The sequence below is a fragment of the Empidonax traillii genome, unplaced genomic scaffold (genome assembly GCF_003031625.1).
Source record: "Empidonax traillii isolate 1590-97213 ecotype Southwest subspecies unplaced genomic scaffold, ASM303162v1 scaffold59:size1551110, whole genome shotgun sequence".
Lineage (NCBI taxonomy): Eukaryota > Metazoa > Chordata > Aves > Passeriformes > Tyrannidae > Empidonax > Empidonax traillii.
In genome coordinates this window covers 1,201,155-1,214,024 of record NW_020955252.1, presented here as the reverse complement: position 1 = coordinate 1,214,024, position 12,870 = coordinate 1,201,155, and the positions used below count along the sequence as shown (strand labels likewise).

The window sequence follows — 12,870 nt, the reverse complement described above, 5'->3', positions numbered from 1 at the left end:
GAGCAGCAAACAGTTGTACAATTTGAGTCTGTGCTTCATCACTTCATGAACTTCTTCAGGCTGTGCTCGTGTGGTTTTGTATCCTGTGCTTCACTGCAGATTTGAGCATTTGCTTCAACAGCCATCATTTCTTGGCCACATCTTCAGGGGTTTAGTGACCTGCCCATCAGCCCCCTGCACATACAGGAGCACAACCACTTTCCACATCAGGGGCCACAGTCCAGCCTCTCCAGCTGAGGTTCTTTTCAGAAAGGTTTGACTCAAACCAGTGACACTCAGACAATGCCATGAAGGACTGCCCTGCCCTGCACCAACGCACACCAGACCTGTACCTGGCCACCAGGGAGCTACAGGGTTACTACTTCTCTGACGGGCCAGTGGGTAAAATGAGCTCCCAAAAGTCCTTTGCTAGGTAGGCAACAGGACAAGGAGCCAGAAACAGAGGGTGAGTTAACTCCATCAGATCAGTCCCCACCTCATGGTGAGGAACTATGCCAGGCAGCCAGGAAGCAAGAACAGTTTCCCTGTGAGCGTAAGGTAACGGCAGCCTCGAACCAACCAGAAATCATCTCCATGCTCCCTTCCAGAGCAGTGGGTTTAACACACTCCAATTTGGGGACTGCATTTAAGCCAGGGAGTGGAATGCGTTTTTCCAACATGGCGATATCAAATTAAGAAAACGTATCTGTTGGGATGTGCCAATAAAAGAAAATCAAGTCAAGCCAGCAGTAGACAATAAGAAAGACAGACGAGCAGATAAGTTCTCTCTAATAAGAACAAAACAACCTTCAGCTTCCCAAACAGTGGGAGATTCCACCACATCTCCTCCCTGCCACTGCCTCAACAGGTCCCACCACGAGCTGAGCAGTGGCTGAAGTTGGACTCCAAGCTCACCACCCTGCAGGCAGGCCATGTCCAGCTCCATCCTCCCCTGCAGGCACAACCAGGGTTGTGGTTACGCTCTCTGTAACTGCAAGGAACAAAACCAGCAAAGATTCGGAGGAGGAAAAAACCAGTAAAGAGGCTTCAACTTGGCGAGGAGATCTACCTGCAAGTATTCCCTCAAAAGGCAAACACTCTCAAGCTCCCAAACTGCATGGTAGGAGAGATGCCATGGGAAGGGAAGAAAGCTGCTAGAGGGGCTCCACTGACATTTTCATAGACTACAGAGATGAGTAAGAAAAGAGAAGGCAGACAGTGCCACAAGGTGAGTTATGCTATATGAACACCGTCATGTCAGACAGGTTTATTTCCTATTATTACTAAATTTTCAGCCCCCTAACCAAGCACTCCAAATACCCTAGCAAAGGGCATCTGCCTCTGCCTGGCCAGGGCCACAGTAACTGGTCAGCTGCTCTCCCAAGTACAGGGGCACTGGAAACAGTTTCCCTTGCCAGTCCTGCAGTTGGGCTATTTTTCCTTCAAACTATCATCGTATGTCCATAAATTAAAAATCAAGTTCTTGGAGTCTATTTCAAGATAAGTTTTTATTAGGTGGTTTGAGGTTTGCTGGGAGACAAGCATTTGGCACCCAGCACAACTGCTGTCCTCGGTGCTCAGACAAACACGAGCGATAGAGGAGACCAGAGGACGTGCACCCAGACAAGACACTACTTTCCAAAATAAAATCTGCAGAACTAATATTGAATTTTTTTAAGATTCATTTAAAGGGAGTTTTCCAACAGCACTCAGAGATAGCACAAAGAAACAACTTTGGGGTTTTTTTTCCCCCTCAACACTGTGTGACAGAAAGGTTTGGGCAGCCCCAACTCTGGAGGCAGCCAGGACCTCCCAAGCCACTGAAGACAACCATTTCTCTACCTGCCTTTTTGTTTGCTCAGGTTTTGCACAACGTTGGCTTTGCTCATGCCAATCAGACAGCAGCAGGTTTTAAGCCACCAGTCTGATGTCTTCAGCTGTGCCACTGACTGCTACGACGCACAGAACATTTCTTGGATGGCCGTGTGTGGGGATACAAAAACCTCATTTACAACTTGGCATCTCAAGGAGGACAGGGTGGTACAGCAGCAGGTGACAAATTAAAAGCTCATTTTTCTATGTATTTTCTTTGGAGCCACATTTCAAATACAGACCCACTGGCAAGAAGGAAAAAAAAAAAATCACAGCTCAGACACCTCTTTATGAAAATATGCACTCGGTCTTTGGGAGAATCACATCAGAGTAGCTGGCGAACCCCACTGGTGGGAGCTCTGCCTGCAGGACACCCACATTCTCACAAAGGAGGCAGCACCATCCTGCCGATGGCAGGGGGATTGTCCCCACAGGGCTCGGAGCAGCAGCTCCCGCCACAGCCAGGGACACAGGGACACCCGGCTGTGCAGCCTGGCAGCTCTGCAGGCAGGGCCCGGCAGCTCCTGCTCCACAGCACCCTCAGAGCGCCGCAGACCAGGCACACAACGGCTCTCTCTGCCAAGCATCTCTCAGGGGTGTTTTGTTTTGTGGGGTTTTTTTGTTGTTTTTTTGTTTTTTTTTTTTTTTTTCCCCAGACCCCCACCTTTAAGTTCAGGCTTTTTAATGAATTTACTTATATCGAAGAGAATGAAAACAGAAGCTCTCTGTTAAGCATTTGTTTAAAGCCAAAAATAGTAATCAAAATAAACCAAATGGGAGTTCTAAAACAAATCTCACTTATCTGTTATCAAGCAGGAAAGAAATTAGGAATAAAAACACCCTTGAAATTAAGAGGATCAGATCAGTGGACTCACACAAGCATCAGGAAAGACTCAGTACAAGATCCTAAGACAAGCACTCAGTTTCATTATAAAACGGTTCATAATATATTGTATCATACTCCTCAAGTATGCTGAGAATTAGACAAAAGTACTTCTTTATGTTTAAAAAGAATCTTTTCAAGGCTACAACTTTGTCACCCAGAGTTACCTACTACATTCCCCACAAGTATCACTGCCAGAAACACCATTTTTGCCATATAAATCTAGCATAAACATAAATAACATGCAATTCACACACAGTCCTCCTTCTTTACTTCTCCATCCCAGTATTTTTCAATACTCTGCCACATCCCACATGCCCTCTGGGGGAACAGTCTGGTCAGTAAAAGCAAAGAAATTATGAAGGGCAAGGCATGCCATTTTCCTAGAAATAAAGGAGGCCATGAGTAAATTACCCGACTGAAACGCATCCACAGAATTCAACAATAAATAATATACAAGCTTGGCATTACTATGTAATTCAGTGTATCTTAACTTGCGAGTACTCTAATGAAGCAACAGAAATCTGAGTAAGAGCTTGAATAAGTAAATTAAAACAAAGCTACATTTACCTATCAAGCAAAACAGCCAGAACACTGCTGCTTTTTCCAGAGCAGCAGGCAGGCTTGTGCATCAGAAAAACTTCCTTGCATTTTGCAACCATGTTAGTTGGCCCAAAAAAAGACATTACCTATTCCTCTAGGCCTTCTCATTCATTTACACATGCACACGTGGCATATACCATATGTATTTGTGTGCATTCAAATAAGTGTTGAAAGCTTACTTTTTCCATTTACCACTGTGACCTCCTTTTCCCTCCAAAACCCTGAACAATTAGGAGTCCTCACAAGCCAAGTTCAGGTGCTGCCATGATCATAAAATAGTTCAAACTTCAAGAATTAATGACTGCAAGCACACCTGTCCTCGAATTTCTTTACATTAAACAAAACAACTATAAACCACAACAAATGCACTCCTTCAGACAGAAAAGCACTGCCACTGTCTAGTAAGAGCAGAAAAACTATTCTGTTTAGGTGGTTTGCATATGTAGTGGGTTTTTTTCTGCTTATGCTTAATCATGCCCTTTTCCATGGAGCTAGAGTCATTTTTCAGATAGTTCCTTCTCTTAGTCTTTAAATTTAAAGTTAAAAATAATAAGGTACATCAACTTCCATACCAAAACTTGGCATCATATCATCAGGCACCCTCCATACTCAAATGCCAGCAACAGATTTCCCAGTTTCCCTAGTTTATTTCTCTCTTTCTCTGTTTAGAATTTCTGCTTCCTAAAGTATGAAATTCATCCCTATACCATGTGTTTTCTCTGTCTCCTTTTGGTTTTCCAGTTTCAGGGACAGGAGAGTGAAAGGATGCAGAATCACAGACAATTTATCTCATGTAAATCTGTACCTGCTTACATTAACAGATGTTAAACACAACCCAGGTCTCTTGGGTTTCCTGCAGTGCCATTGAGGAGCTCCCACAGCCGTGCTGCATCTTCTGCACCTTGAACCTTCCCAGTGCTCTCCTAGAAATTCCCCCAGCAGCAATCTCAGAGAGCCAACAGAAAAAGTAGGAGATGCTCTCTACAGCATTAGATGCCAAATGACCATTCCCACCAAATCTCTTTGCTTATTTTGCTCTTTCAATTGCAGTGCAAGAAATGAGAATAAAATCCAATCCTCACCAAGGCCAATCAGAAACACTACCACAAAAACAATACAGAGGCTTTACCCTGCAGTTGCTAGAAGCCTAGGGCTACTCACACTCCTCCAACATCAACAGGAATCTCAATTAACAGCATTAGTTCTCCAGCAGATTTAGAGAGTTTAGACTTTAACTGTAACATGCAACCCAGCTCCAATTATTATCAAGGGGAAAAATTGTACTCACTCTAAAGACAGCAAAAATGGGTCCTGGATGCTCACCCTGTAACAAAGTTCATCTCTGCATTGCACCAGACACTCTCTTTTCAGGGGGCAAGCTGAATCTACCTTTATTAACAGTATCTTCATTGCCCACCATGTGAAGCAAGTTCCAGCAATCACCAGGTGGGGCTTGGCTAATCTGCCTCAGTGGTAACCCAGAAAAATTTCCATGAGGTTCAGGTGAGGATCATCAAGAAATAAGCAGAGCTGCAAATTTAAGTACCAGTCCTGTTGGAGGTTGCCTGGACCCTTACTCCAACTCTAAATTACCTGTAGGCAGATACCGTGTAAACCCAGTAACAGCTTTTGTGAGTCCAATCGATTGAGTGGTTAAACTTGTACAGTCAGCAGGCAACCAAGGGAGGCATATATTTTAATGGTAGATGTGGAAACAAAGGAATTTTGATTAGCCTTGGGACTGGAGGGGGTAAAAATACTGGTTTAGGATTTTCCCAGGATATGCATATTAAGAACTTGTCTTTTTGCCCTCTGTGTAATTTTTTTTAATATTTGGAAAGCAGAATTAGGCCACATTTGACCAAACCTCCAGAGCCTAACAGAGCCAACAGAGACTGGAGCACAGCGACTTGTTAACTCTTGTACTTTTACTCATAACAGGATTTCACTAGTGAGCAAGACTTTTTCTGCAGTGCTATCAGAGACTTTAACAAACTGTTTCTCTACAAACAGGGACCTTTCCCTCTGCTTCACTTTAAAACCTGAATGCATTGTTTACATTCTCCAATATGAACTAGAAATAACTTCTGCGTAAAGAAACTCCAACTGTTACACTTCTGAAGCAGCCTTCGTTATCAGTGCCAGACTCAAGGAGAACACGGCTGCGGGTGATGCTACAAAGAGAGACGAGATCAACCCCACTAGAAATTGCCCTGAAGAACAAGCAGGTAGGGTGGGTTTAAATGAGATCACGACTGAGATTATTTTACCCCAGCATAGCCAAGCGAGCCCTTTAGCTCTCCTGAGTGGCCTTTATCCAGCAAAGGAAACACTTCTCTGCCACAAAGGCTGCCTTACATTTGTACTTGCCACTCCGCTGCGGTAGCAATAAGTTCTTTACTGTTTGTTCAGCTCTTGAAAGTCCTGTAAAGCATTCACCATTCACCTGTCACACTGCACAAACTGAGCCCTTTGAAATGAAAATCTAAAAGTAAATGTGTTAGTCAACGGCTGCTGCTGCAACAACAAGCGAGCCCGACACCAGCTCGAGCCTTCAGGCAGGTAATTCACTTCAACAAGAGACCTGCGAACAACAGTATGTTTTATTTAATTAGGATGAACAGAAGAGATAAACCTCACAGCAGGGCGGGTAATGACAACATTTCAAAAATAATTCATGCCCAGGTAACAAAAGGGCAAATTTCAATTACATAAAAAAGCTAAAAAGTTGACTTAATACATCCAAGGGGGGAGAGGAAAAAAAATTAATAATTGTACTGCGTATGATTAACAAGTGGCATTTACAAGCTCTGCAAATTGGTCTTTCTATTGCCTAATCTGTGGCTAGAAGGGGAAAGGTTTTCTTTCTAAGCAAATGCAAACAATATAATGAAGCTACTTATCGCTAGATTCAGATGGGTATTGCAATGCTATCTGAGGTAAGTTGTACCGCGGAAAGCTAATGCCATACACCAATTCACTGTGCCACAGCGAGATTTGTGAGCCCGTTCCAAATGGCATCACCCGGTTTCCAACTCCATCAAGTCCCTTTGTTTGCATTTTAGAAACAAACCCTTGCAAGAGGTCGAAGCCTGAGCCTCCTGTAGCTGGAAATGTCACAAGAGACCATTTAGTCTCTGCACGTCCTTCTCCCCAGAATAATGCAACTCTGATAAGCCCCCATAACTCACTGCTGCACATATATATACTCTAGGTGTTGTCAAGAAGATGTAGTACTTAAACTCACATCACCTTATTTGTCCAAGAGAACAAGGAACTAGCTTCTCTGCATTCACTACTGGACTTCAGGAAAGAAAATGCACAGGAATCTACTCCTGGGCTCTAAAAGTATGTTGAATAAATGCACACGCTACAGAGAGCTCAGAGCTGGTCCTCACTTGGCTCCAGCTCCCTCAAGTCTGAGTCCACCAACGCACCCCCCAGAGCCAGGCCCTTCCCTCCACCACCATTTGTCAGTCAAGATTTAGCAGGAGTCTGTAATAGGTTTTATATTAGTAGTATTTCATTACTCCGGCACATTTACCAACGTACAAGGGAACATAATAGCCATCCTTTTTCAGAGGTATTTACGGAGAATACTGATGGAGTGATGAGGGCCTGATGTAGGCATTTTTGTAAGACAGTTCAATTATTGCGGGTAATTAATAATCTTTTGTGTAAAAGAATATTATAATACAGACGACACATGAGACCAAAAAATAATTTCTTTTTCCAAAAAAATGTGGTTTGCATTTTTCAAACCTTGTAATCATCTAAAACTGATTTCACAAATTGGAATTGGGAATCAAGATAAAATTAACCAGTTCCATAAAAAGAGCTGAGTAAACAATTATGAGTGCGTTTATTGAAATAGAAGTAAATATTAATTCTACAAGTATGAGAAGGTCTTGTCATTCACAGAGTCAGCAGGTGAGGAAGGGTTTTTAAAACACTTTCTAGAATAACTGATCACTGGGTACCACCCCAAGCACTTGATTTAGTTAATTTAACCAAGCTGAAACCACTTACTCAGGTTTAACCCAGAAGTTAATTTGGCACCAAACAATAGATAAAACCAAGCCAAAGCTCCATCTATGATAAGACAATCTGTATTTACACAAGCTTAACGCATCTACAAAACATCATTTTTATATCCAATTCAGAGGATGGCATGAACATCTGCTTTCACTTCAAGACATTAATTTTCAATTATTGAAGAAAAACAAAATAAATCCTGACAAATTACTGGTAACTGTAGAATCTTTTGTTACTCTATTAGTTTATAATAGTAATTTAGAAATCCTACAATTAACGTCCTCCAAGAGGTCTCTGATTTTTTTTTTTGCACGTGTCATCTGAAGCAATTCAGCAGTGAATGATGTTCTTTAACTTGCACTGATTGTATACAAATATTTTTGAAGAAAAAATAGTATTCTTCAAGAGCCACTACCGTTACATTATAGTTGTTCTTCTTCAATGGCTTTGGATGTCGCATAATTAAAAATACGATATTCCTTTATTCCTCCCATTCATATTTAAATCTTTTGCATTACCTTTCCCACTCTTTTCAATTTTTGGCCACGTTTCTTCGTTATATTCACTGAGACCAATGGGAACAGGCCGCAATTAAAAGGTGTTTGCACACAGGCAGGAGTTTCAATCAGTAAAACCAGTTAAATACCACCCAGATCCCATACAGGAAAGCATACCAGAGGGAGAGAAAGGAAGGAAAATGGGACTTGTGGAGTTCAGGGGAGAACGCTGCTAGGCTTGTAGCAAAATACACAGGCAAAAATTAAAAACTGCAGGCTAATCCCTGAAGGCAGTGCTCGGTGTACTGCATGGATTCAAACGCTCTCAGGGCACCAGCCCCACAGTGAAACACCAACATCTCCAATTATTCCTAATCCCCCAAAAGCTACACTTGATAAAGAACAATCAAGAGTGTAATCTTATTTGATATGAGTTTTATCAATTTTAGCTGCTGCTTTTACTGTATCAATAAAATTCCACCGAAACTTGAATGAACTGTAAAATTAAGGGATAATCGCACAAGTCTCTTGTATTTGGCAATTATGATTATACTTGTCAAAATTTAATTTGTAGAATGTACTGTTCCAGTACCTTCAGGTTCTTCTCTATCAACTGGGAAAAAAGGAAAATTATATCTTTAAGACAAGTATGAAAGACATTGTTACTTCCACAGTCAACTCTGTAACTGAGCTCCGACATTGTATAATTGACTTTGCAAGCAGAACAACAGCAATATAACAAAGAAAATGTCAGTGTTTTCACAGCGCTAATCTATAGCACTAGGAGGGCCTCCTGCTGTCAGCCAGAGCTGACAATACAATAGCTTTCAAAGGGATATTACCATCACGCTTTTATTCTTGACATCAATCAAGACAAAGAGAATCCTTTTCACAAGACATTCAAAATCAAACCTTTGTATGAGCAGATAGGTAAAACAGCATTCCTTTAAAGAAGATCATTCATAGCAATCAACTAATTGGAACTCAGCAAATGGTTGAAGTATTTTTATTTACTTTGCAGATAACGAAGTAATGAGCAACCCCCCTTTTCTCTTCTTGACTGACACAAATGAGGCAGGTAGGGTGTGAATCAAAAGTTTCTATCAGCATTTTTTGCCAACAGAAAGCAAAAAAATATGACAGCAATTCTGCAACTTCAAGTAGGATAACAAATCTAGAGTTAATTAGTGCATTCTTTTGCAAAACAGTTTCATTACCAACTAGCACGTTTATGCACAAAATACCCCTGCAAGCTGACAGCAATTTGCAGAACTGTCAAATTCAGCAGCCAAAGAGCATCTGATGTTTAAAACCTTGTGCCAATGGGAGCCCAGTCCCCAGGAATGGCAGTCCAGTAATTCTTCAATTACAATTACATGGGACTGGAAACCTAAGGGTTGCCATTCCCAGCACTGCACCTCACAGAACCACCTCCAAGTGCAGCACGAGAAGCCACAGTCTGACCAAGGGGAAGGAGGAAGACCTGCCTTCCTCAGCCCCCACCCCGTGGCTTGGCCCCCTGCTCCCTACAGAAGCCAGCGTGAACAAACTTAGAAGGACACTGGTATTGATACCAGTCCCCATCACTTGTACTGGGAGACAGACAGTGTGCTTTGACATTCACAACTGTGTAATGGTTCTGGTGTTCAGGACCACGTGGTTTTAACAACACTGAGTAAGGTACAACTCTTCCTTACAGAGAACTGAAAAAGCTCTCGGCAGCTGAGGTTACTGGCAGCAGGGCAAGAGTCTGTACTGAGGAAAATTTCTTTCGTGGGCTTTGTCTGTGATGTGAACTAAAGCTTCAGAAGAGGCCAGTGTTCTACTCCATCACTGCTACCACCACACTGTCTCCACGGAGTTTATTTTGAAAACCAATAAAGACACAACCCCTCACACTTTTACTCCATCCTTATTGATCTGAAACCGCCTTCCTTTAAGCCAAGTAGAACTTTGTCCCCAACCACCAGTTTTGAGGTTAATATGTTCAGGTCTGCACAAACTAATGGTCAAAACAAATCAGTGTATTGTATTGCAAATCATAAATCCCGTGTCAGGGGGAAGCCCAGGGCTACTGCTGGAGTTACAGCTGCAGGAATTACTGCAAGTTTCTGCCAGGCTGAACATGAGACCTGATAATACAGCACAGGGGCCACCTGGCCTGAAGCTGTGCTGGCATCCAGTTTGGGTTTGCCATCACTTCATTTTCAATAACACGCATCTAAGAGTTGTCAATGTTCGATACTTCTGTCAAAGTCAGCCACTTCATTAAAGTCAGCATCGCTCCCACTTAATGTGCAGGCAACTTGCCTCTTGCATGCAGAATAATCCCTTTCATCACAGGCACAGACTGATCCTATTTTAGTGCATAATCTTTCTGAATGAAAAAGGATACACAAATCTCAGTAGTGATTAATAAATAGCAAAGCTGCTATACAAAGTGAAATAAATACATGGAAAAGAGAAAAACGGTAAATTATTTTAAGTCCTAAATGCTACACATACATCCACATAATTTATGCTTGTTTTCTTCTCAGTTGAATTGGGAAACCTGTGACCTCAGAGTGCCTTTATTTATTACATCTCAATTATTTCCATGGAAACGTGTACTGTGGCAATCTACTGGGCTGGCAGCTCCCTAGACCACAAAATGTATACAACGGACTTTTTAAAAGCAGAAGATATGGATGAATAGAAAGAAAGGAAGAATTTCTTTATCCTACATGCACATATGAGCTGCCTCCTATTATCCAGAATTTCACCCAGATTCAGCTCATTCCTTAGACTCCCTGTTAGGCAGCTCATGCTAAGACCTGTAATTTACAGCCACTTTATGCTGAAAGGTGAAAATACATTTTTTTGTGCCTAGAGACTACAGAAATATTTAGAATCTTTAAAAACTGGGCTTTACCCAGCTCACTGTTTCAAAGACCTTCTAGATATTTCTGCATTACAGGGATAATGTTTCTCAGCTATGACTTGCCAGTAACCTACCTGCTTCAATTCAATAAAAATGCTCTTGTAAATAGTGATCACTTCTGTGTCAGAATTAGGGTCAAAATTTCAATTTCAAGTGTCAACCACTTGTGAAAGATATTGCTGCCTAAAAAGTAATGAGATAGAAAACAAACGAATAATAAATGGTAAATATCTAACATTATATCTCATGAGATGTCAAGGTTTACTAACTGAGCTTCAAGAGCAAACACCGTTTGCACTGGCATACAACTATTTCCTGAATGTTAAATGTGACACTTTAGCACAGGAAAATATTTTAAACTCCAGAGGCCTGGCCACTAAATTTGATCCCCTCATCCAAGGGAAGTCATGACCCGAGGCCTGCTCCACTGTTCTCAAACTGTGATTCTTTTGGTTTCAAACAAGGTATTTCAGAGCATCCCCTAGAAATAGCTCTAGCTCTGCCCTTTCTTCTGCCCACAGACTGTAACGCTCATCTACCAATTACTGAAGTAGCTCCTTTAGCAGATTGTCCTGGATTGCGGAGGATCACAACGCCACGCTGCAAACCTGCCCCACAGCACAATGCTAAAAGGTTCCCTTGGTTGGTGGAAAAATGATTAAGGGGTTTATAAAAAGATGAAGGACCGACTTTATAAAAACTTGATAAACATTTGAAGCACGTATGACTTACATTGCAGTGATCTGTTAAAGAATGGATATTTCACAAATAGTATAAAATGGCCCTGGATGGGGTTTCAATTCGTTCTTTAGCTGGTCGATTAACTGCACGCTAATTTTGTCCACCCACAAGTTATTTAATAACATGCGCTTTGGACTTTTTGTTTCATCTTCTGGGCACCCGAAGTTCTGATCCTTTTGTGCTTCTTTAACAAAGCCTCCGGACCACTGAGTTTGCGACTTCTGCTTTGTGCAGAGGACAATAAAACCTTCCCCAACATCAGCTAACCTCCTCGTGGCTGGGAGCGAAAGGCTTCGGGAATCACGCCTTCCCTCTCGCACCCATTCACTTGAAAGTCAAAAAGCTGGCAAGGCGTGCAGTACGGCGCGGGGCTGGTCCTGGCCCTCCTTTTACGTTTCACCAGCAGCTGTTTTCTTATGGAGGTAAACAGGAGGTTTTAAACACCCCTTCAATGTGCATGGGGAAGAACACGCATACTTTAATGTCTAACCTTTATTAATATAGCCGTTACTAAATTTGGCTATTGTTTCTTCAAGCCCAAGCAAGTTCTCAGCCCCTATCTATCAAATCGGGTTTAATTCTCCCCTTCTTTCACCACCCTTACACGCATTGGACAGCGGGAGCAAACAGACGGCGCTACTATTCCCAATCATAAAGGAACATTAATTTCAGGCTAACCGGCTGACACACGAGTGTGCTCATTCCTCCCTTCCCTGGCCCGCTGATGCGCCACCGCACCCGAGCATCCCCGCGAAAACTTTCCTCCCTCCCCGCCTCAACGATGCCACCGGCTTCTTTCATCAATTATCGCGACACGTGTCGCCGGCGACTCTCGGCCGACACCGCGGTACCCGCACAGCCCCGGAACGAGCGGCGGGAGGGCGGATGCTCCGCGTGGGGAGACGCCGTGGGTTGCGGGGGGGTCTCCGCCGCCACCGGCCCGTACCTGGGGGGGATTCGCAATCCCCGCCAAGCCGGGCCCCGGCCCTGATTGGCCGCGTCGCGGCGGCGGAGGCGGCTGCCCGGGGCCGGGCGGCGGCGGCGGGGGCCGGCGGAGGATGCCTTACCTTTCACCGAGCGGGGCTTGGCTTGCTTCCTCCTGGACATGTCCGGGCGCCGGGGCTCGTCCTCCTCCTCCTCGTGTTCCTCCCGTTCCTGCCTTCCCTTCCTCTCCCTGCTTTCTCTCTCCCTCCCCCCGCCACCACCACCTCCAAACTTTGCGAGGCGAAGCGGCAGCAGCGGGATCGATTATTTGATTTTCTCACTTCTTTCGCCTGTTGCAATGCGGCAAGTTCAACTCCTCTTTCCAACCCCTCGGGCACCTTCCCCCGGGGAAATAA

At 43.3% G+C, this 12,870-nt stretch overlaps 1 protein-coding gene across 2 annotated transcripts in view; it reads right to left on the bottom strand.

Moving 5' to 3' along the window:
* The window catches only part of ZNF423 (zinc finger protein 423), a 228,052-nt gene extending 215,188 nt beyond the window's left edge, over positions 1 to 12,864 (bottom strand). For both annotated transcript variants that reach the window (XM_027879805.1, XM_027879806.1), the window contains exon 1: positions 12,598 to 12,864. In XM_027879805.1, the coding sequence (XP_027735606.1) occupies positions 12,598 to 12,637 (40 nt within the window). In that variant the 5' untranslated portion in view covers positions 12,638 to 12,864. The remainder of the gene's footprint in view (positions 1 to 12,597) is intronic.
* Positions 12,865 to 12,870: the final 6 nt, after the last annotated feature.